Here is a 24217-nt window from a genome sequence, read left to right as displayed (position 1 = left end):
AAATTTTAAGGTAATGGTGAATGCATGAGATCTCCAAAATTCTCCCAAAGGAGAAGAGCACATACTAGAAGTACTGAGGATATTTTTATGAGAGGCCTCCAGCATCACTACTACTGCTTCCTCGTCCTTCTTCCTTCTGAGAAATGTCTCATTAATGGATTTTGATCAAAGTGAAAAATCTATTTTTGGGTGAGAGGGCCATGTCGTCCTGATAGAAGGGTTCCTATAAGTAGCCATCTAAGGGATATTTGCTACACTGATACTCCCAGAGAATTAAACCAAAGGTCTCCAGGATTCTAACTTCTGGCGCGAGTATCCAATAAACTAATAAAGGATATCGCATAATATCAGGGGACGTATTCTAGATACGACACATGGCAATCTTCACCCCAAATAGATTTAACGCTTCGATGTAAGGGGGAAGAGTGGCAAAAGAAAGGAGTGCCGTTCTAGGTACCTGGTGAACCTCCTTCACTACTACTACCATGACGCTATTCCTATTCTTGCCGTTAAGTGGAAATGGCCACAGATGAAGTAATTTTGGGAGGGGTCAGCAAGAGGGTGGGTCCATCAGGACGACATGGCCCTCTCACCCTAAAATAGATTTTTCACTTTGATCAAAAGCTGTGTTTTGGGCTCAGACCATGTCATCCTGGTGGAAGTATACTAGAGAATTGTCTTGAAATTACTATTAGCTGTGGGTTTGTGTATGTGCCTTCCACCTTGAATAGATTTCCTTATCTGGTCTACTATACTTATATGTGAAATTCCAGAGATCTGTCACTTCCACTAAACCTGGAGCTGGTTTAGTGCCTCCTGCTTCCGGCAGGGAAAATGTCGATATCGACAATAAGGATTCAAGGTTTGTATTTCCGTTGGAACAAAAGGAAAAACATTGAAGCTTACCTTTTTTTACTTACCTTAAGAATGTAAGTTTTAATTCCTCCAGAAAGCATTGTTGTGATTTCAAGGATATAAGCTTCATACAGGCGTTTGATACAACTCTAGTGTACTTTATTAGTTTATAACTGAGGGAGCAGTAATATGACGCGAATACGGTTAAGTATTTTATTATGCAACTTATTTATCAAAAGTAGTTACAACAAAGTATAAATCTGATCCAGCATTACAACACACCAAAACATATATTTTCTCATGTAGAAAAAATATATGAATAAATTATCAGAATAACGCCACTCAATGGAGATTTGAAACCAAATCTATTTGACATAGTCAGATGTTCGAAATGCATAAAAACCGTAACGCAAACGTTCACTCAGCACTGGTGTATTGATAAGCTATGCACCTACACAGAACAGTACGTCAACCATAGTTGTGATCTGCACTAGTGGGTAGGTATACCCATGCACCCGATGCACTGTAAAGTCCCAAAACAGTCCATTGTTCATTGCAGCACTAGACGGCAGGTTTAATCACACTACCCGCCGCCACCACAAAGTGTTTTATTTCATGTACTTGCTTCGCGTAATGTTTGTAGAAGACCCTGGATGATCTCCACCCAGTGTATGAGCGGAGTCTCTCAAAGTCCATATGTTGAAAGAAGTTCAACGAAGAAGCAACTTTCCTCGGATCGTGACCTGTGGGTGTACTGTCAGGATCCGCTCTGGGAATAAAGTAGGTGAGCTTCACTCTTAGGTGTCTGAAAGATAGGTTTGATCCTGAAGTTTAGCCTCTGAAGAGCTGTCCTCCCTTAAAGTTTAAAGTTCTTCGAAGATAGACCTTAAGACACTCTACTAGGCACAGAGAGGCATCTTCCTTCAATGGGCAGATTCTCCAAGGACCCCACCTCTTGGTGGGTAGCTCGTTCTTGGCAAGAAAGGCAGGATCAGGAAAAAGGTTCAGTTCTCCTGAGTCTAGGAAATGAATATGGCCTTTGTTTCTGGATAAGGCCAATATTTCACTAACTCTAGCCCCTGAGGCTATTGCAAACAGAAAAATGACTTTCTGTGTTAAATCCTTTAGAGTACAGTCCTCATTGTCCAGGTTTGAAGCATAGTGCAAGACTTTGTCCTAAGACCACGTGATGGGCTTTGATGGGACTGGAGGCTTGAGTCTAGCGCATGCTTTTGGAATCTTATTAAAGATTTCACACGAGAGGTCCACCTCAAAAGCGTACAGAAGTGGTCTAGCCAGGGCCGATTTACAAGAAGTAATTGTAGTAGAAGCCATGCCTAGTTCGTGGAGGTGTATGAAGAATGCAAGACAGACTTCTATCAATATCTCTGTCGGTTTCCTTGCTTTCACAAAGGACACCCATTTCTTCCATGATGATTTGTATTGCCTCCTAGTCAAACTTGACTTGTACTTCTCGATGAAGTCAACTTTATCCTTCGAGATTCCGAACGTTTTGTTCGCTGCTAAGGCGGGAAAATTATGAGATGTAGGTTGCTGGTTCTCGAGGATGAAGCATAGACAGTTGACTTCTGGACCAGTTGAGATAGCACTGGATTCGGCAGAGGAAACAGCTTCCGTTTCATCTCTAGGACTAGAGGAAACCAATTGCTTTTGGGCTCCTTGGGGGCCACTACTGCTGCTGTCCCTCTGAAGGATCTTAGCTTGTCGAGGACTCTTAGCAGGAAATTGGTTGGTGGAAACCTAAATGCGATTCCACCTATTCCAGTCAAGGGACATGGCATCCATTGCTTCTGCTTGAGAGTCCATGTAAGGGGCTACGTAACGAGATAGTTTCTTGTTGTCGCTCATTGCGAAGAGGTTGATCTGCAGTTCTGGGACTTTTTCCAAGATGAAGGAGAATGAGTCTGCATCTAGGGACCATTCTGTCTCTATGGGCTTTCGCCTGGATAGAGCGTCTGCCGTCACACTGCGGAACCCTTGTAAGTGAACTGCTGATAGGTGCTATCCCTTTCTCCTTGCCAGGTAGAGGATGGCTAACATCACATGGTTGATGTGGGGTGATCTCGAGCCTTGTCGATTTAGACACTTTACTATCACCTCGTTGTCCAGGACCAATCTGATGTGGATTGATCTGAGAGGGGATAGTCTCTTCAACGTCAGGAACACTGCCATTGTTTCCAGAATGTTGGTATGAAATGTTTTGAACTGGCGTGACCAATTCCCTTGCAATTTCTTGTCATGAGAATGACCTCCCCATCCTTCCAAGGAGGCATCCGTGTGTATCACCACTGATGGTTGCGGTAGTTGCAGGGGAATTGTCCATGCTAGGTTATTGGCTGTTGACCACGGCTTTAACTGCGTGCGCAACAAGGCCACGGTCAACCTTGGTTGATCTCTTCGAGCGTTTGATGCGTATTTCCTCAAGACTCCTGACGCATCTTCTAAACGTGCCTTTAGCACAGGGTCTTTCACCGCTGCAAACTGGAGAGAGCCCAATACTCTTTCCTGTTGGCGTCTTGAAATCCTCTTATGACTGATTTGTCTCCTGACAGATCCTGCTATTTCTCTCCTCTTCTTGGATGGAATAGAGAGGTGGTGTGACTTTAGGTTCCATTGGATTCCTAGCCACTGGGACTGTTGAGCTGGAGTGAGACGAGACTTCTTGCAGTTGATCTTAAAGCTCAGGTGTTCCAAAAACTGGATCACTGTGTGGGCGACTTGCAGACAAGTAGTCTTGGTTGCTGCCCATACCAACCAGTCGTCTAGATATGCTACCACTTGAACACCTTTGGTGCGTAGCTGTTGGACGATTGTGCTCTGAAGACAAACTTCTCCTTCTGTAGTTTGAATCCTAGGTAGGAGTTGAAAAGGCGACTCATTGGGAGATGCCAGTAAGCGTCTGCTAGGTCTATTGAGACCATGTACGCCCCTTTTGGCAGAAGGGACCTTATGTGTTGCAAAGTAAGCATCCGGAACTTGTAGTTTTCGATGAACTTGTTGAGTGGAGACAAGTCTAGAATGACTCTGAGTTTGTCTGAGTCTTTCTTGGGAACACAAAATAGCCTTCCCTGGAACTTGATGGACTTCGCTTTCTTTATCACCTTCTTGTTCAAGAGTTCTGAGGTATATTCTTCCAACAAGGGGATTGAGTGTTGGAAGAATTCTAGAAAATGGGGTGGAGTGTTGAAAGAGTTCTGGAAAACGGGGTGGAGTTCTACTCCATTTCCACTGGAGTCCATTCGTGATTAGGCTGTGGGCCCAGGGATCGAAGGTCCAGTGTTCCCGAAAGTGATGTAGTCTGCCCCCTACCTGGAACCCCTCATTGTTGGGGGGGGGGGGGGGTCCTGTGGATTTATTTCCGAGACCATATCCTCCTCGGCCCCGAAAGAAGTTACCTCCTGGAGAACTTCTCTTAGGGACTTTTCCTTTCTGACTGGGGCAAAAGGAAGTTGACTGCCTCTCAAAGGTAGGGTTAAACACTGGTGACTGGGCTACCAGTTGTTGAGGGACCATCTGGAAGGTGGTCTGAGGCATCGGGGTCATAGTCATTGTGGGGAGTTGTGCAGGTCTTCGTGGTCTCTTCGCCATTTTGTTCTTGGGCTGGGGACCTCCTCCCGAAGAAGATTTCCTTTTTGAGGACATGCCCCACTTTGGATAAGGTTCCTGTTCTCCGTGGTTGCTCTCGCAATGACCTCTTGGACCAGTTTCTGTGGGAAAAGGTCTTTGCCCCAGATACTCGAGGTAATCAGCTTCCTTGGTTCGTGTCTGATGGTTGCTGAAGCCAAGACGAACTTTCTGCAAGCTCTCCTTGCTCTGAGGAAAGCGTATAGGTCTTTCACAAGTATACCCATGTGAGATTTAGCCAGGAAGAGGAACATTTCTGGGGCATTATATTGACCTGCACTGATTTCTAAACAGTTTTGATGAGAGAGGGAAGCTGCAAGTCTCTCCTTCGACTCCTGTTCCTTCCTCAGAAGATGGTCTGGCAACTTCGAAAGCTTCTCACTGAACTGTTGTCCTGCGATCTCTGTGTCTAACTTAGAGACAGAGAAAGTTAGGTGGACATCCTTCCACTTCTCCTTGCAGGTAGGCAGTACTAGAGATTATGGCTTGCATTCCTCTAGGGTCGGGCATGGTTTTCCCTCATTAATGGCCTTGACGAAAAGTCTAGTGCTTTTTCCGTAAAGGGGAAAGAGATGGAGGAAGGAGCAAGAAAGGTTGAGTGCTTCTTGCTCAGTGCTGAGACTTTGGAGTTGGTATATCCAGCTACCTTCAAGGCCTTCAGGAGGATGGCTTACGCCTTTTCTTGTTCAAACACGATGATCTCTTTTGGGACCGTTTTTTCTTGGGTCACATTTTCGTCCCGCAGTCTCTCATTGCACTCTAGATAGGCTGAAAAGTTAGGCCAGAACTTAAGGTCTTTAATCTGCCTGACTCCCAACTTCTCGGAAACGAACAGTTTCCCATTCATCATTGGCATATGCTCCGCATACCTCCAGGGATTAGTTTTGTAGCAATGAAGGAGATCAGACACTCTAAGAGGCTTCTTAGAGGTGCCCTTGGTGGTTCCGAAGTGGTCCATCTTCTCCTGCAACAACCTTTACTGCTGCTTATTCGATTCCCGCATCGTCTCTTGTTCCCTTTGGAACGACTCCATCATTCGTTGAAGAGATGTCAGAATCTCTTCGCTTGCGTTAACCTGGGTAACAGGTTGTGGAGTTGGGGCCGAGGACGTTGACGGCAGAGGTTGATATGCCGTCACAGCAAACTGAGGGTCGTCTGTTGCCGTTTACAAAGATCCTTCTTCCTCCACTCGGGGAGGGTCTACGTTCTCTTCTGGGCCACCTTGTAGTAGGTCCTGTTTGGTGTCAGTGGACACTTCTGACATCCTCTCTTGGTGGATATCCATGCCTTCTAGGGCCTTGTTGATGTCCGAGTCAATCTTCAGTTGATTGAAGGGGGACCGGACCTGTTCATGGGACACCACCACTCTCGGCAGAGCCTTGGGGAACAGTAGGCACCTCAGGGACTCATTGGGCAAGTATGGTCCTGGAGAGTTCTTTTGGAACCCTCTTACCCATTTGCGAAGGGTGTCCCTCACTGTATCCCTAGTCTCTAGGGTAACTAGGGGGGCTTCGCCGAAGCCGTTGGCCAGCTGGGTTGAGCAAGTGGAGCAACCCTTCGGGTCCCAATACTTTAGGACTCCTGTGACGGTGCGACAGGGAGCATGAGTCCTGCACATTGTGTGTCCACAGAAGTCTTTCCCCTTATGGTTGTAGAACATCGCTCTGCACTTCTCCATGGGGTCATCCTGTAAAGGAAAATACCAAATGAGTAGTTTTTGTATTTTATATCAGTGATATGAAAGCATACAGTTTATGATAACAATAGTAATCACTATTGTTTATGGTAGCTTAGGATAGTAAGCTTAAAAGGAAATAGAAAAGACACTTATCTGCATTTCGTCTCCCTGGCCATTGCTGAGACCTCCATCAGTATTAATATTCAGTTTCCCTGATAGGGAGGATACAAGGTAGAGAAACTCTAGAAACTAGAGTTAGAGTTAGTAAATAGCTTATACCAACATTATCCACCTGTAGTATTATATTAATACCGTTCGGGTATTTTAGGTCCCTGATGATCAAGGAAAACCATCTGGGTGTTGAGGGAGTACTCAGCCTCAACAGAATATCATGTCTCAACAATCATCTCTCGATAGGAAACACACAGTATGTTAGAAAACATATGTACTACTGTATAGTTGTATACAGTAGTTTGCCGGCAGACACTGCCGTTGTTGGGTTAGTACCTGACGGTGCTAACTGAAAGAGAGAGAGAAAGATTAAGGAAGGATAATTTCTTACCATTATGAATGAACATAGCAGCTGGAAGTGTAGGAGGACTATAAGACCGCCTACTGTCTCCTTACCAGAATGAAAGTTCCAATGTAAGGGGAAAGAATCTATCAGATTCTGGCTCCCACCCATCCACAAAAGCCCTGTCGCCGGCAATGCAGTCGGCGGCAATGAATGTGGATAGCAGCTCAAGAGAGAGCTGAGGACTTTCCAAAGTATGTTAGGTTTTCCACCGGAAGCCGTCAGAAGCCGTCTCAATCTTCCCCCAATTTTATTAACTTCCTTTGAAGGAAGTGAGTTTGGGGGAAGGTGACAGCCGGTAACGCAGTCATCTTAGCAAGCCGGGATGATTGTCAGAATACCAGTGAAAGAATCTTGTGACGGCATGACGTCACTAATGGACAGAGGGGTAAGGGGTTCAGAGTCTTACAGCTCATTGATATCAGAGGTGGCGGCAGGTATACCGCTTCCTCAAACAATTAGATGGGGGAAGCATGGCTTCCTGTGCTGACGACATTGTCGTCGGCAAGACAAGGGCACCCTGAGTATGTCACTATCTGAATCAAAGCCGGGGGAAGTAAGAATATCGTTCTACTTGATGGCGATGAAGAGAGACAGTGGCTGCCGCCCATGACGGCGGCGTCACTTGGGGAGGGAGGAAGGGTTTAACCTCTTCTCTCAAAGAGAGAATAAATATCGTAACTTAGCCTCTTCTCTAGAGAGAGAACAAATATCGTAACTTGTCTATAGATTCTAGAGAATGTAACATCTCATTCGAATTGAGAAGAAACGATAAGGGTGAAGCTAAACAGGGGGAATTACTTTACTAATGTATATATGAGCAAGAGTAGCCTTGCTCTGGTAGGAGCCCCGGCCAAGGTAAACGGTACCGCCGGGGCTCCCGCCCGCATACGATAAGTAAAGTCACATAATAGAAAAAAGAATAATTTTCATGTATGCAATATCACATCTTGTATAACTTGCCTAACTAGCTAATATAATAGCTTTAAAAACCGGGAAAAATGTATCGGGCGACAGCAGTCGTAAAATGGCTGCCTTCGGTCACCCAAACACACTTGAATTATTGAAAATTAACTGTGAAAAGGGAGACTAAATTTACACACAGGAAAGAATTAATACTCAACTTTCCAGATGACGAAGATGCTGGGGATTGCATGCTGAAAATTCCAAAAAACTAGAAAAACACTGTGCTAAGGGAGAGCACAACACTCTTAGGAATGGCATCACGGTAGTAGTGGGTAAGGAGGTCCACTGGGTACCTAGAATGGCACCCATTTCTTTTGCCACTCTTCCCCCTTACATTGAAGCGTTAAATCTATTTGGGGTGTAGATTGCCATGTGTTGTATCTAGAATACGTCCCCTGATATTATGAGATATACTTTATTGGATACTTGCGCCAGGAGTTAGAATTCTGGATACCTTTGGTTTAATTCTCTGGGAGCATCACTGTGGCAAATATCCCTTAGACGGCTACCTATAGGAACCCTTCCATCAAGACGACATGGCCTGAGCCCGAAAAAGAGAATATGAGTGTTAGGAGGAGTTGGTAGAGCAGGAAGAAGCAAGAAAAAACTACCTCTTCTCCACCTGCCAACTATTTTCTTTAACAACCATGAGTGGTTCAGTGGTTCCACTGATCAGGTACAAGAGCACTACCTCTCAGTTTGCTGATATGAGTACAAAGAAAATTCTCAGCGGATCAGCATTCTCAGATATTTCTTCCTTGCTTGAGCCTCACATAAGATTGTCTCATTTGCAAAAAGAGCAAGAAGTCTCAATCTCGTCCTGGAAAAACTTTAAAGAGGTCATTCAAGCAGCTCCAGTTTAACAGTCAAGTCGACACTAGTGTTCAATACGTAAGGAGAGATAAGGGCTTTCAGAATAAGTGAGGGCCTACATGTACTAGAAGTTCCTCAAGCCATCAAAAGCCTGAATTCCGTTTTTTTTTTTTTTTTTTGTAGGCTTAGTATAGATCAAAAGTTCCAATTAACTTGGCCTGACAAATACTGGTTCAGATGAAAAGAGTATGAACTTGCATTGTGCCCCTGCAGCATTTCCAGAAATTAAATGGGGATAGTAGGTCTCAAATGTATTTGGACGAAAGATGGAAAGGGAATGTACAGGGCAAAGCATTCCCTTACTCAAAATGGGGAAAATACCTCTGTGTCACTTCCCCTTCTTCTATCACACCCCTCCCCCCTTGCTGAGCCTGAGAAGGGCAAGAATCGATGAAGCTAGGTTCAACGCATTCAGGAGGAATAAGCTGTTGGTGGTCATTTTTGGGATTTGGAGAAGGCCAGAACCTTCCTCAGATCTGAGCTAGAGAGCATGGCTGTCCCTGAAGGCATAGCTTTGGTCTCCCTTGAAATACCAGAGACCTTGAAGGATCTTGCACGTTGGCTGAAGGAGTACTTACACAGTATTCCCTTGCCTGGTTCCTCAATGCCACCCTCTTGAGAGGTAGAAGAGGAGTCTAGTATTTATTCAATCATTAAAGCAACTATTGTCTTTGTGTCCAAAAGGTGCCACAGTGACAGTCCAGAGACTATGTGCTCATCAATCAGGTCTTGGAATTTTTCCTCTCCCTAGAATATAAAAATTAAAATCTTTAAGATTCAGCAACATATTTTTGGGAGGTAGACAATGAATAGGGCCATGAATGGTATTGTTCTGTGTCATGAAAACAATCTATGGAGCCAGAGAGCAAGAGTTGTACAATGTACCGTCCCTCTTGTGGACAAGTGGGGTCAATCCGTCTCAGCGCTCTGAAACCCAGAGTGAAGACCAGTCTCTAACCAGTTCAGCACAGTCCATGGGGAGCTAGCAGGCAGGACTGGTACCAAGCGGTGGTACTTAATTTTTCGTGGATACCAAAGTACCATGTGAAAGAAAAAAATAATATAAATGATACTCTATCATCTGGGTAAATGGTGAGAGAGGGTGCTCAGGCTCCTGGATAACTTTGTGACATGATCGGCCCGACATGGGAATAATTAACCGCTGCTCTGCGAGTGATCGATCCTGCACAAGGCCAATCGGTCATGAGGGATCAACTACAGCCCCCCAGGTGACCAGGCCCTTACAAGACCAATTGGCCAATGAACCGGTGATCAGGCCCATGGGGAATTGGCGCCGTCATCAGGGAACTGATCACCTTAGACCAGTATAGCTGAGAGGGCAGCTTTACTGGTCCCATGCCCCAGCGCTCTGATCCAAACGGGATCGGATACCAGCTGGTAACCATCTCCTTCTCTCAAAATAATGAAGCCTATGGCAATCAACCTTCACAGATGTCTTCGACTTCTTATTTTAAGAAGAATAATGGGAACCAGAAAGGGAAGATGAAGAGAAGGAGAATGATTGCTTCATGAGACAGCATATCCTTACACTCAGTTTCCTAAGGGTTGCTGTTTGACCTAAAAGGTCTGATTACCTGGTACAGATGGAAGCAGCAGTCACTGTCGATTGGTAAGAAAAGTTTGAAGCGGCTCAAAGGTGAACAGTGATAGCATTTACACCAAGCTCATGATCACTAACAAACCCCATAGGTACCAGTCAGTGTTAGAGCTCCTTCAGCTACATTCCTTAATGGCACATAGGTTAGTGTGAACAATACCCTATCAGCCTACTGTAAGGTTATGAATTTTGGTCCTGATAGCACCTTTCGCCAGCCGTCGGCAAAAGACAACAACTGTTACACCAGGCTTATGGTCACTAACCAACCTTGATTGATGCATGAGCTCCATATTGGCATGAGAAGGTAGGACTATTCACCTGCAACTGATAATACAGCAGTGGTTGTAACAATAGGCTCACTTATTACAGATGAGTCATGGTCTGAGTGACCGATAATGACTGCACTACCTCAGATGAGGAAGCTACAACAGCTTCCTCTGCTGCAACACAAAACACTACATTGGGCAAGGGAACAATCAGTGCCAGTGCACAACACAAGGATCATCAACTATGGAACCCTGTCATTACCGGGTTTGTCTGCCAGATGAATAATTTCTATTACTGGGCGTGCAGGTAAAAGAGAAACTATGCCGAATTGGCCAATTCCCTCCAAAGGTAGAGAAACTAACATAGAGCAAGACAAGTTATGCTTTGGGTTAATTTTCTTCCTAATTGAAATAACGACAACACTCCAAATGGGCTTTTGGTTACAGTCAGTCCCGCACAAAGGTACACAACATATGGGGCTTCAAAGGTTTTTATCCTCTAGGAACAAAATTCCCTTCACCACATGCATAGCTTTTGGTACACTTTTGTTTATGAGTAAGATCGTTCTAAAAAAAACCAAATGGAAATCAATACTAATCACAGATGAAGCAATAAGATATCCAACAGTTGAGAGAACAGTGCAACAGTACCTACGTATTTGTTGCGGGCAAATTCAATAGTGGCTATTCTGGGTCCTGGGACAGGTTGGTTGCTGGGTAGTATCCCCCTAGCACCACCTGTTATTATCAACTACCTTGTTAACAATTCAGTGATGGCTCATCAGGAAATATCCCTTTTTTAAAGGGCAAAGGGTTTGGTTTATGCGCAGTAACAAACTGTCTTTACAAGACACTTGACCTCTTACATTCAAATGTAAGGGGTCATGTATGTTGTGGACACCTAGCTTTGATTACAAATTATAAGCAATAAAAAGCATCTATTATAGTAAGTTAAAGAATGTAAAAAATGATTAATTTGCCGCTGTTTTCAACATGAAAGTAATTTGTTCCAACACGTACTACAAACCTTAAGCTATTTATTCGGGATTAACTTTCGGTGAAGCTGGAAGACTAGCCATTAAGACTTTAAGTGAGGTGGCAACTACTCAACCTGCTAGTAAGCGGGGGAATTAGTGAGGGGTAAGGGTGGTTGCCAGGCACCCCTTCTACTCACACATAGTGAATCCAAGCGGCTTTTTCTTTTGCTCTTGAGGAGAACAGACGAGTCCACTCTCTGCTCACCTCAAAAGACCTTGATTATTAATTTTTCAGATTCTTTTTCTTTTCATGTGTGTTCCTTCTACTGTGTCCTCATGCATACTTGTCCAGGGCCTGAAGGTCGCTCTTCCGGTACCTTGATGTCCTCCATCAAGACCAGTGTAACACCTGTGAAGAGTGTAGGAAGTTGTCTGCCTCCCAGTCGGAGAAATTTATGCATCAGCGCAAGAAGAAATCCAGGAGAGATTCTTTGCTTTTGGGGTCTTCCTCAAGGGCGAAGAAACCTCGGTCATATACCTTGACCCCTAGTCTCTTCCCAAAGCTCCTTCTTGATCGACCTCTTTCGAGAGGCGGTCAAGTAGGAGCATGGAACAGCTAACTCCATGGCAACCTCGGGGATCCGGGAACGTTGCTGCTTCTCCTAGATAAGCAACTTCACCCCCACCCTGTGGTGAATCCTCCTCACTTTCTAATGTGTTGTAGGTTTGGCAATCATTGAGTGTTGCAGGGCCTCCTTCCAAGGATGTCTTGGTAGAATCTGCAGGGCGGGGCCCAGAGGGTTCCTTATCCTGTGTCCACCGAAGTAGGAGTCCTTTCTCCAGTGGGTGCAATTATTGACACTCATGCTATCTGCGAGGCTCACTTTTGCTTTCTCCTGCTCCTGCTATTCCTACGTACTGACGAGACCAGCACACCTGCTAGCCTCCACAACGGCAACCTTATGCTGACCAAGAAAACCCATGCCATCCTTGGATCTCTTTTTTTCTCCAGGGACCGTAATCCCCTTCGTGTGCACAGATGTTAGCCCCTGCCCTCTGTTAGGGAGTGCTCCAGTTTCAATGACTGACAATATTCTCGCTATTCTCCTGCTCATGATTGCTGCTCCTCTCCTAATTGTCACTCACCCACTTGTGCTAATCCCTCAACATTTTGTGATCATCACTCACGAGCTCGTGATCGTCACTTTGCAGATTGACATTCCCTTGCTTATGATCGTCACTATGCAGATTGACATTCCTTTGCTTGTGATCGTCACTTTGCAGATTGATATTCCCTTGCTTTGTGATTGGTACTCTCCTGCTGGATGCTCAACCTCAGCTAACTGCTCTCCAGTTCGTGACCACTCATCACCTCGTGATCACCACACTCCAGCACTCTTCTCGCCATCGCACCATTCACCAGTTCGTACCCTCCAGCTTATCATTTGCACTCTCCTTCTCCACCTAGACGGTCTCCTGCCATACGATGCTCACCAGCCCAGCTCTCGCCATGTTACCACTCGCCAACTTGCCACTCGCTTGTTCACTAATTTCCAGCTCGCCGGCTCACTGATCACCATACTTGTTGCTCTCCCACACATCTCTCGCTAACGTGTCGCTCACCAAGGTGATGCTGGCCAAGGTATCGCCTACCAACACGTCGCTCACCATGGCGCCGCTCGCCAGCTCGCTACTTTTCATGACACCGCTAACCAACTTGCCACTCGCCTGTTCACCAATCTCTAGCTTGCTGATTGCCATCACATCGCTCGCCGTCTCACCAATCGCTAACATGCCGCTCGGTATCACATCACTCGCCAGCTCTCCAATTGCCAACGCACCGCTTGCCATCACATCACTCGCCGGTTCACAAATCGCCAACGTACGGCTCATCAACACGCCGCTCGCCTATGTGTCGCTCCCCCACACGTTGCTCCCCCACGCATCTCTCGCTAATGCATCTCTCACCAACACGTCTCTCGCCAGCGCGTCGCTCTCCTACACATCGATCTCCAGCTCATAATCGTCATTCTCCAACTCACCAGAGGTCCCCAAAACCTACCCTCCATTCTCAAGCCGTGTGTGAATCTGATGTTTTCGTACACGATTCCCATTATTTCATGCACACTTCACTGTTCCAGCAAGCAATCAAGGTCCTGCACCTTAACAGTTCAGGCTCAAGCCTTCGAGAGAAGTAGCAGCAATATTGGAGCAGTCTACACTTCGTCAGGCCTCGCCAGCAAGAGGTGGATGGCCTATTCCCTTCCCTGAATGGTTCTGGGAACCTCTGATTAAGTTCGTTAGGGTTCCCATCACCCCAAATCGACCGGGAAGATCTGCAGATGTCTGTGTTGATTGATCAAGGTAAGTAACCCTCTCCACCTCAGTTCCAGGTACCGAGAGAGCGTTCCCCAAAGAGGCAATCTCCACCAAAATGCCTCCCCAAGGACACCCTAGACCTGTTGACTGTGGGGTAACCATGGTCAAAGCTGTCAGGAAGGCAGTTGAAGACATAACCCAGTAAGAGCAGAAGTTTGTGCCCCCAACACAACCTCATCAGCAGAAGTTGGCAGTAGCTCTTACACCTAGGATTCCTTTAGAGAAGTTGGTGTCCTTCTTCTCTTCTGCTTTCTCAACTGACCCTAGGAGGAGACCTGTTTCTTGCAGGGTGCCGAAACTCCCCATGTTTGTCTCGCCCATCAGGAGACCCCATTGAGCTGCTAGGGGTGGGGTGCCAATATTCAGCAAGACTTCTCTTGCCTGCAGTTAACTCTGGTCCTAACCGTAAAGCAGAAGAGGAGGGTGATGAAGCCAACACCTCCTCATGCCGACCTTCACCATCCCCATTCGAGCAGTAGCTTAGGATCTCTGTGGGAGATCTCTCTCGTGCCTTACTTCAGACCCTCTCCAATAGAGGTCGTGCCACCGGAGCTTCGTCCCGTCTTCAGACCACCGCTGGAAGATGAGGAACCTCCTGCAAGAGATGTTCAGACTTCCACAGGATGGCAGGAACCTTCTCTGCTGCAGTTATACGTCCCATCTTGCAGAGGGTCTGAGAGTCTAAGGACACCAAGCCGGCACTCAAGAACTCCAAGGTACGTGCAGCTCTCCTGTAGCAGGAATGTCAGCTAGCAAAATTCCTTCAGTTAAGAACCTCGACCCACCCCGGGCTCCTTTTGGTGAGAGGTTGGAGGTGGATAAAGACATGGACTCTGACGATCACTACCTCATTAGGGCTGCTAGTCATAAGTTCAGCTCAGAAGCCAAGTGAAAGGAGTTTGAATACGCCTTCTGGCAAGTCTTAGCCTGCTTGAGGGCCATCAATGGGTTGGCTAACCCTAAGACAGCTCCTCAGTAAGCCAAAGATACGGTCCTTGACTCTGTATATGGTACCCAACGACCACCTAAGGCTAGTGCAGCCCTACCCTTGTCGAAGGGATTAACAGAAGTCAGAAAGAAGGTGTTCTTGATCGTCGGTCCCATTCGCGTGGCTTTCTGGCCTCATAACCTCGTTTTTGGCGTCTAAGATCCTGAACATGGAGATGGTGACAAAGTAAGCCATGTACACTACTTAATGGCCTTATCTGTGGATGGGATCATTGGGCCACTTTGTTAGAAATGATGATTGGTCCAAGATGTCTGCAAGGAAGCCCATGGAAACCTTTCTCTTGTCGGGCACTCGCATCTTGGAATTCCTCGCCCACCGGGTTGTTAACCTATGGGCGGATGCAATTCTGAGGAGTTGGGATGCTGTGATTGAAATGTTTCACAGGCAGGACCCAAAGGCTAACATCAGAAAGCTCAAGAAGTCCACTGTTGACAGCTCAGCGCTGTTTTAAGTCGGAAGAGGTCGAGGGGGCAGCTGAGGGATGGAGGAAGTCCACCAGGATTCCCTTCTCTGCAGGGCCTTAACATCTAGGTCTTATGGTAAGGCTCCACCACATACAAAAAACACAGCCGCAATCCACCAAACTCTCGACCAGCAGGATGACAGGTTCTTCTAAGAAGGTGTTGAAACAGCCCTTTCCTGCCAAAGACCCAAAGGGCTCCAAACCAACCAGAGGAGGTAAAGGTGGTAAGGGAACAGAGGCCACTCCCTGCAGGGAGGGCAATCCTCTCACCTACCCACTGGTGGGGGATGCCTGCTAAGCCGCTGGCAGAGGTGACTGCAGCACTGAGCCGATCCTTGGTTTTATCAGGGTATTACATCCCATTCATTCAATCTCTCCCTCCACTGACTCAGGACCCAATTCCATCAAGCTCCTACGCGAAGGGATACGCAAAGGAGTTGGCCCTCCAGGATGAAGTCCAGACCATGTTTGAGAGGGTCACTCTGCAGGAGGTCCTTATGGGCTCCCTAGGCTTCTTCAGTTGACTTTTTCTTGTGAAAAAGGCATCTGGAGGCTGGAGACCAGTCATCGATCTCTCAGCTCTGAACAAGTTTGTTTTTCAGATTGCGTTCAGGATGGAGACGACAGACACGGTCATACAAGCGGAAAGGCCAGAGGACTTCATGTGCCCACTGGATCTCAAAGACACACACTTCCAGATCCCAGTCCATCCGTCTTCAAGGAAGTATCTTCGGATCATGTGCGAGAACAGGCAATACCAGTTCAAGGTGCTGTGCTTTGGTGTTTCCACAGCACCCCAGATCTTCGTGAGGGTGTTTGCCTTAGTGTTAACATAGGCTCATGCGATCGGCATTTGTCTCCTAAGATAGCTCAATGACTTGCTGATTCTAGCAGACGCAATGGCGACCCTTCATGAGCACCGAGACAGACTGTTTGAGTTTTTTCAGGATCTGGGATTGTGATAAACCTCGAGAAGTCATCCCTGCTCTCCTCTCAAAGACTGGTATACCTATGTGTGATTATAGAAACCAAATTGCAAAGAGTATTTCCATCAGACAGCAGAGTACACAGACTGAGGGAGGTAGCAATCCTGTTCCTCAGACGAGAAAAGCTTCCAGCCCAGCAGTGGTTGTGCCTTCTAGGTCACCTAGCATCCCTAGTCTGTATAGTGCCCAATGGTCGCCTAATAATTTGATCTCTTCAGTGGCGGCTGATCTCCAAGTGGAGCCAGCACACTGGCCTTCAGAATACGTTAGCTCCTATGGGACAGGATCTTCAGTGGTGGATGGCAGAAGAAAACCTCTGCAGAAGGACAGACCTTCTCATCCCTCCCCCGGATATGATGCTCTACACAGACGCATCAAAAGAAGAGTGGAGCCCCACATGCTGTACCATACGGCCTCAGGACTATGGTCTAAGTCTAAGGTACCAGAACATAAATCTCTTAGAAATGAAGGCAGCCTTTCTAACCCTCTCAACAGTCCCAGGTGGGTCACTCTGTGGTGTTGATGAGCAACAACACCACAGTGGTGGCTTATATAAACAAACAAGGTGGTACCTTTTTGCAGTCCTTATGCCACTTAGCCGCAACGATGTTAAGATGAACAAGAAAATTCGGTGTCCCTATCAACTCGCTTCATTCTAGGAAAGAGGAATGGGCTCGCGGACAATCTGAGTAGATCAACTCACATAGTGAGATACTAATGGTCTTTGAATCATCTAATAGCCAACTAATTCCTGATTTTGTGGGGTTCCCTTACTGTGGATCTGTTTGTGACGTCCCTGAACTTCAGGCTCCCTCTCTAGTGTTCCCCACTCCCAGGTCCTCAGGCTCTCTGGCAAGATGCATTCCAACAACGAACAATGGTTGGACAACATTAATGTGTAAGACTTTCCCCCGTTCTGTCTTATGCGAAGGGTACTCAACAAGACCAGTGCATCCAACAACCTCTTCATGTCGCTCATAAATTCCCTATGGCATCACACAGAGTTGTTCCTGGACCTTCTGCAGCTCCTGACGAACCTCCCGAGAGAACTCCTTCCATGACAAGATCTACTCAGACAACCACACGTGAACATCTACCAAAAGACAGAAGTTTCTCTTCAACTTCATGCCTGGAGACTATCCAGCATCACCTTTCACAGAGAGGCTTTTCACAACAAGTTGCAAGAAGGTTGTCTGAATACCTAAAAAAATCCTGGGCTGCAGTCTACCAGGCTAAGTAGACAGTCTTCTGTGGTTGGTGTCTCTCCCCTCGATGCCACTATTCCAGTAATATCGGAGTTCCTTGTATACTTTAGGGAGAAAAAGCTTCTCTCTGTTTTGGTGGCAAAAGGCTACCGCTCAGCCTTAAGCCTTGCCTTTAGACTGAAAAGAGTTGATCTTTCCTCCTCGTTGGAGTTGTATTTCCTCATATGAAGTTAGGAGCTCACCTGCCCCTAGTCAAAAGTTAGACCTCCTCCTTGAAACGTGCTTCACGTCCTTCAGTCCCTGAAGGGTGCTCCCTATGAGCCACAACACCAGGTAACAGATCTCCACCTCACTTTGAAGATGGTGCTCCTACTCGCTTTGGCTTCGGTCAAGAGAGTTTGTGAACTTCGTGGTCTATCCTATGATATCACCCATTCAAGGGGATGGGAGGAGGTAACATTCAGCTTCGTCCCTGAGTTTATTGCTAAGACTTGAAATCCGGGATTAGCCGATCTTAGATTCAGGCCTTTTCAGATTGGGAGTCCTCACTCTATAACTAATGATTTATATCAGCTTTTACTTTGCCCAGTGATGAATTTGAAGTATTACCTTAAAGGCACTGAAGCAGCTCGCCCCAAGTGACACCACTCTTCGTCAGTATGGGGAAGGTCAAGATGAGGGTCACAAAAAACACCATATCAGCTTGCATTTGCAGTATCATTGACCATGCAGTGAATCTTGACCCTCCCTCTGCTTGTTGACTTAGAGCTCATGATGTCAGGGGCATAAGTACGTCCCTGACGTTTAAACGTATCTACTCTATGGTGCAGGTATTACAAGTGGGCGTGTGAAAGCATCAGATGACCTTCACTACCCACTACCTGCAAGACGTGGCCCACAGGAGAATAGAGACGTTCTCCATTGGTCCTGTGGTGGCTGTACAACAAGTGGTTTAGAATGCATCAGGCTCCTTGATGGACAAGTAGCAGATGGTTGAGGGCATAGGTTACCTGTGATTAGCCTGTGATGAATGTGTAAGAATGACTGTCTCTTTCTTTATTTCATCTTCCCATCTCCTGGGAAACAGCACTAGGGGTCTTCTGCACACTGGCCGCACCTATCTGCAGGTAATAATTATTTCCCTTGTGTATCCTAGTATAGAGTTAATACTCGTCTACGTCCCCGATACTCTCTGCGAGGTGGCTATTGTGAAATATCTATGATGAATATCAACAGTCCTATTTAGCTCAGAATGTTCTTTCCTAGACAGTCACATTGCTAGTTATCCCATGCACACAGGTTGCTTAGGTCACTAGCCGTGCATTACACAAAGTTTAAAGGTGACAGGGTTTTTTCTCAGTTATGGACTAAGCCCGTGCATGAAAACCGCGGGTCATTGCCCAAGACAGTGGTTGGACTGCCATCCTCCTAATGGGTGAGTCATCCCTAATAAATAGCGTGTGTTGTAATAAGAGTCAGAACAAATGACAAATTTGAAAGTAATTAGTATTTTTCATAATGATACAGTCCTGTAGCTATAGATACAAATTGTCCTACCATCACCTGTACCCCCATATTAAGGCCTACCTGCAAGTAAAAGTGACTCCGATTCACTAGTGTGTGAATGAGAGTGGTAGCTTGCAACCACCACTATCCCTGACATCACCCCCCCCCCCCCCCGGCTAACTAGCGGGTTGGGTAATTGCCACCTCGCTTAAAATCTTAATGGCTAGTCTTCCAGCTTTGCGAAAGATAATCCCTAATGAATAGCTACAGGTTTGTATCGTTAGGTAAAAGGCAAATTATTTTCAATCTGCCATATTTCCGTCAAAAAAGATGTAATGCTTTTATAACATATCCAAATTCCTATTCCAAAATGGAAGACAACTCCTGAGTCTCACAATTCTTGAGAATGAAGAAATTCGCGCATTATTGTTGATTACTAATTTTGAAGACTGCCTATGGAAACTTTGTTGAAAACTTTCAGTTAGGGAAGCTCATTGGTATCATTATTAATTGCAATTAACTAATGATAATTGTGATAATTTAAAGAAACCTATCAACAGGAACCCAGACAAAAATTTGATTTTAAAATATACAGTACAGTGTCAACCATTGAGGAAATGAATTTATAAAAACTAGCGACAAAGACCAATTGACGAGAGTTCCTGATATAAAGGACCGAGGAACTCTCTTGATCATTGGAAGCGTGATATCAATTTTATAACACCTTATCAATGCTTGTTGATATAGTTGATAATTTCATGACAAAAATATGCACAGCACTAATAACGACAACTGTTTGTAATTTTGAAAAAAGGTCTCAGATGATGTAGACTATATACAGTAATGTAGCCTATAATAGGAATTACAAAAGATGATAGAAGATTTGAATAGAGAAAGCAGAAATATACGAATAAAATTTATATGAGTAAAACTAAGATAATGTTCAATGAAAATGCAGAGATAACAAAGAAGGGTTATGGACGAATCTCTAGAAATTGTTGATGAATATATGTATTTAGGACGTCAGTAAGTGTTTCCCCAGGACACGAGGCCGAAATTAAGAGAAGGCTAAGCATAGGATGGAGAGCATTTGGTAAACAAAATAAGATTATGAAACGTAAAATGCCACTTTCTCTTAAAAGAAAAGTACCTAATGAGATGGTCCTACCAGTATTAACTTAGACACCAGAAACTTGAAGCCTTACTAAATAAAGCCTTAGAACAGAAGCTAGTAACAACTCAGTGAGCTATGGAAAGAATAATTATGGTCATAACACTACGAGACAGAAAAAGAGCAACATGGATACGAGAGCAAACTAAAGTAGTGGATGTTCTAACAACTTGTAGGAAATCGAATTGTACATGTGCAGGACATATAATGAGAGTGACAGACAGTAGACGGACATTAAGAATAACAGAATGGGCCATAGAAATTACAAAAGAAGCAAGGGAAGAAAGAGAAAGAGATTGACTGACGATTTAAGAAAGTTTGCTTGTGTGGACGGGCACAGAAAGACCATAAACAGACGCAAGTGGAAAGACATGTCCGAGGCTTTTGTTCTACTGTAGACTAGTAACGGCTAATGATGATGTTAATAATAGACTACGGGTGAATTGATAAACTGAAAGAAAAGGAATTTTAATGGGAGCTTTTCATCGTCGTGCTTGTTTTGCCTTTTGTATATATGTATTGGCATGGCAATACTTGTAAACAAGATGTAAGGAAAGGCAAACTGATTCTATATAAAATTAGCAATAATGAATTCATTAGATAACCCGTTTCAAAAGTAAGATACTACCGACTGATGAGAAAGACTAGTGCCAGAAACCAATTCAACACTTCTCTGTGAATATTGTTAAATGAAAGCAAGACATGGACTTCTTTCGAGAGGTAAGGCTCTCCTTTAGAATGAATTTAAATAAAAAAATTGCATTGAATTGTTTTCATTATGCGGGAAGTCAAACAGCTTAAAATTCTTGAATCACAAAAACTGAAATAATGGCTCCCTTCCCCATTTGTAGTGGTGTTAATCATATTAGATTATAGCTTTTTTTTCCCTTCTTATAAGGGTGCCTAATTTAGTGTTAAAATTTGTTACAAATGCTTACCCTCAATGCATGCAATTCCCTCTCTCTCTCTCTCTCTCTCTCTCTCTCTCTCTCTCTCTCTCTCTCTCTCTCTCTCTCTCTCTCTCTCTCTCTGGAGTTTCCATATTTCTTTTCAAATTACTTATTTGTTATCACTTTGATATTTTCAACAGACATTAAGCATATTAGGAATTACATTATAGTTATTCACGTAAGATGTCTAAGAATATTTAGTTTTCCCTGAAGAACTGTGAGAAACATCCATGCCATGTGCCCATTACCGTAGAAGCGTACATCTTAGAAAAATTGGTACTCAAGCCATTGGATATTTGCATTCTTAAGGATGATCAAAAGTATTTATTACTCTTCTCCTTTATTTTAGATTGCAGTATTGCTGATTCTGTTACTATGCATTATTTTTTAGCTTGCTAATTAGTTCATCCAAGGTTGTCTAATGACTATTTTGACACTCGGCTAGTCACACTTAGATCAGCCATATTTGCCCATGAATTCTGAAAGCCACCAGTAGCCTACCGCAAACGAGATGAAATCATTATAGGAACAATCGAAGAAATGTGTATTTTTTTCTATATTTCTGAACAGCCTGGACCGGAGGGCATGTGCCTACACATTGCAGGAGCAGCAAGAGTTGTGTTCATTCCACTACTGATGCTCTGCCATGGAGACAACAAAACTTTTCCGACTCTGTTTGATAATGATGGCTACTATGTAGCACTTCTTTTCCTGTTCGCATTTACCAATGGTTATATCATGTCATTAACCTTGATATACTACCCAAGGTAAGAATGCTTTCTTTTGTAAAAATTGATATTATTATTGTTATTTGATACATGCCCCCAGAAGAAAATATGAATAAAAAAAGCTTAGCTATTCGTGTGTAGATTTTTTTAAACGAACTATAATTCTTAAAAATATTAAGGTTTCCAATGAGTATATTAGTATTTTTAGGAAATGTTCAATTTAAAAATAAAACGGCGCAGGTTTAATTGTTTGGCTTTTAATGGTAGTGGAAGATCCCAAAAACATCGTAAACTTATTTAAGAAAGTATAACATGTCAAGATATTGCAGAATTTTAGTAAACTTTTTAGTACAAATCTTACTAAATTTAGACTTTGTGTTGCAAATCAGTTTCTTTTTTCTGATGGGTAGGAAGGACTTAAGCACTAGTAAACGGGAGATGAAATTTTGATCATGCCACTACCGTGGTGGGCATGGCGAGTGTTGGTTTCCAAAAATATGTTCCGTAAGAGGCAGTTTAACCAAATTTATGTAGACATGTACTTTGACATAATGTTTTATGTTCACTGTAGATAGTACCATAGATCTAGCACAACTGTTATACCGAAGACCCTGTACCAGAAATGTAGCCCAGAAACTTGATTATCCTGCTTATTACATCTATTATGAACTTTGGAAGAGATTAGGCTTTTTCCTTGCCTATGCATCTGGTAAGAAATTCTCAAAAATGATAGATGAATTTAGATTAGCTTTGGTTAACTCATTCATCGTTGAATCCTTATAGATAATTAATTTCTGGTGTAGTGAAGAGATGAAAATTCAACAATTTATAGACTTGTGAAACCGTACCATTAACTATGTTTGAGTTTATCCAACCCCCACAAATGGAATCCAGAGATTTAGCACCATGGATTGTATAACCAAGTTGTAATAAAACCAGTTATGCTCCCTCTTAATGTCAATTGTTCATTAAGAACTTTATTTTTTGGAAACTTACTATTTATTCAAGATAGTTTGCTTCATGCCACTTCCATATGAAAACATCATGAATAAGTATAGTTATCCTACTCTGTGCGTGATAAGTTCTTGGTTAGACTAATGACTACATCAGCTTTTCTCTCGGCGTTGCAGAGTATTACTATACATCAGGGTATTTTTCTTTCTACCAGTGAATTTAACTGTCTCTTTAGTTTGCGTGTGTGTGTGTTGTGTTTCTTTTCCTTTGTTTTGACTAGTGTTGTTTCTTTTATTATAAAACTGTTTGTTTTGCTGCAGTTAGCATTTTAGTTACTTATATCCAAAGATCAAGATAAGAGTCACAATGTTTTTGGAAATCAGTCCAATGAGCATTTCTCAATGTACTGGAATTACTCAATTATTCTTTAGAAGTGTGTAACTACTGTAGAAACTAGATCTCCATAAAAGTGTAGAAAATATTCTTATTTTTTCACTAATTTAAGGTTATATCCATTACAAAACAAGACGTACTGATTAAGCTTGACACAGTATTTCATCTTCATTATCATTAACAGAAAATTGCATACAAATAAAACAAGGAGAGTTATTCCAAAGAGTTGCAAAGTATTGCACACTGTTTTCTGGAGAACAAAGCTTACTTCTGAAAATATTGTAACTATAGTACTGTACCTTTATAATAGATACCCTAACATAGATGCTGCGAGACCCATATCAGCCAATGGTAGCTCCTAGGTGAAGACCGCCGCCATCTTGCCCCGGGAGAGATGAACGGTGGCTAGCATGATGTTCAATGTAAATAAATGTTGCACACACAGTTCATCGTAAAATATGTAAGGGTAGAAGAGACTCGATAGCTATGGTAAGCAGCTCTTCTAGTAGACGGACTCTCCGAAATCATACCATTGTTCTCTAGTCTTGGGTAGTGCCATAGCCTCTGTACCATGGTCTTCCAATATCTTTGGTTAGAGATCTCTTGTTATTTTGAAGTTTTTATCTTCTTGTTATTTTCAAATCTTTAAAGTTTATATATGAAAGATTTATTTTATTGTTCTTAAACTTTTCTTGTAGATTTTCCTTATTTCCTTTCCTCGCTGAGCTATTTTCCATGTTGAAGCCTTTGGTCTTATAGCAAGTAATAATAATAATAATAATAATAATAATAATAATAATAATAATAATAATAATAATAATAATAATAATAGTGACCAAGGACATGGCTAATACCTTTGTCCTTCAGTGAGCTAGAAATGGCTGCTTATATATATATATATATATATATATATATATATATATATATATATATATATATATATATATACAGTATATATATATAGATAGATAGATAGATAGATATACATTCTTACCAAGCTGGTCTAGCATGAGAGTAAATA

At 43.6% G+C, this 24217-nt stretch overlaps 1 protein-coding gene across 3 annotated transcripts in view; it reads left to right on the top strand.

The window, feature by feature from the left end:
- LOC137645789 (equilibrative nucleoside transporter 1-like) overlaps positions 1-24217 on the top strand; it is a 205639-nt gene that overhangs the window by 162053 nt on the left and 19369 nt on the right. For all 3 annotated transcript variants that reach the window (XM_068378726.1, XM_068378727.1, XM_068378725.1), the window contains one exon: positions 21692-21888. In XM_068378726.1, coding sequence (XP_068234827.1) covers positions 21692-21888 — 197 coding nt within the window. The remainder of the gene's footprint in view (positions 1-21691; positions 21889-24217) is intronic.

This window comes from Palaemon carinicauda, chromosome 8 (assembly GCF_036898095.1).
Source record: "Palaemon carinicauda isolate YSFRI2023 chromosome 8, ASM3689809v2, whole genome shotgun sequence".
Lineage (NCBI taxonomy): Eukaryota > Metazoa > Arthropoda > Malacostraca > Decapoda > Palaemonidae > Palaemon > Palaemon carinicauda.
Note: the sequence above shows the minus strand (reverse complement) of the source record. Positions and strands in the feature narration are given on the sequence as shown.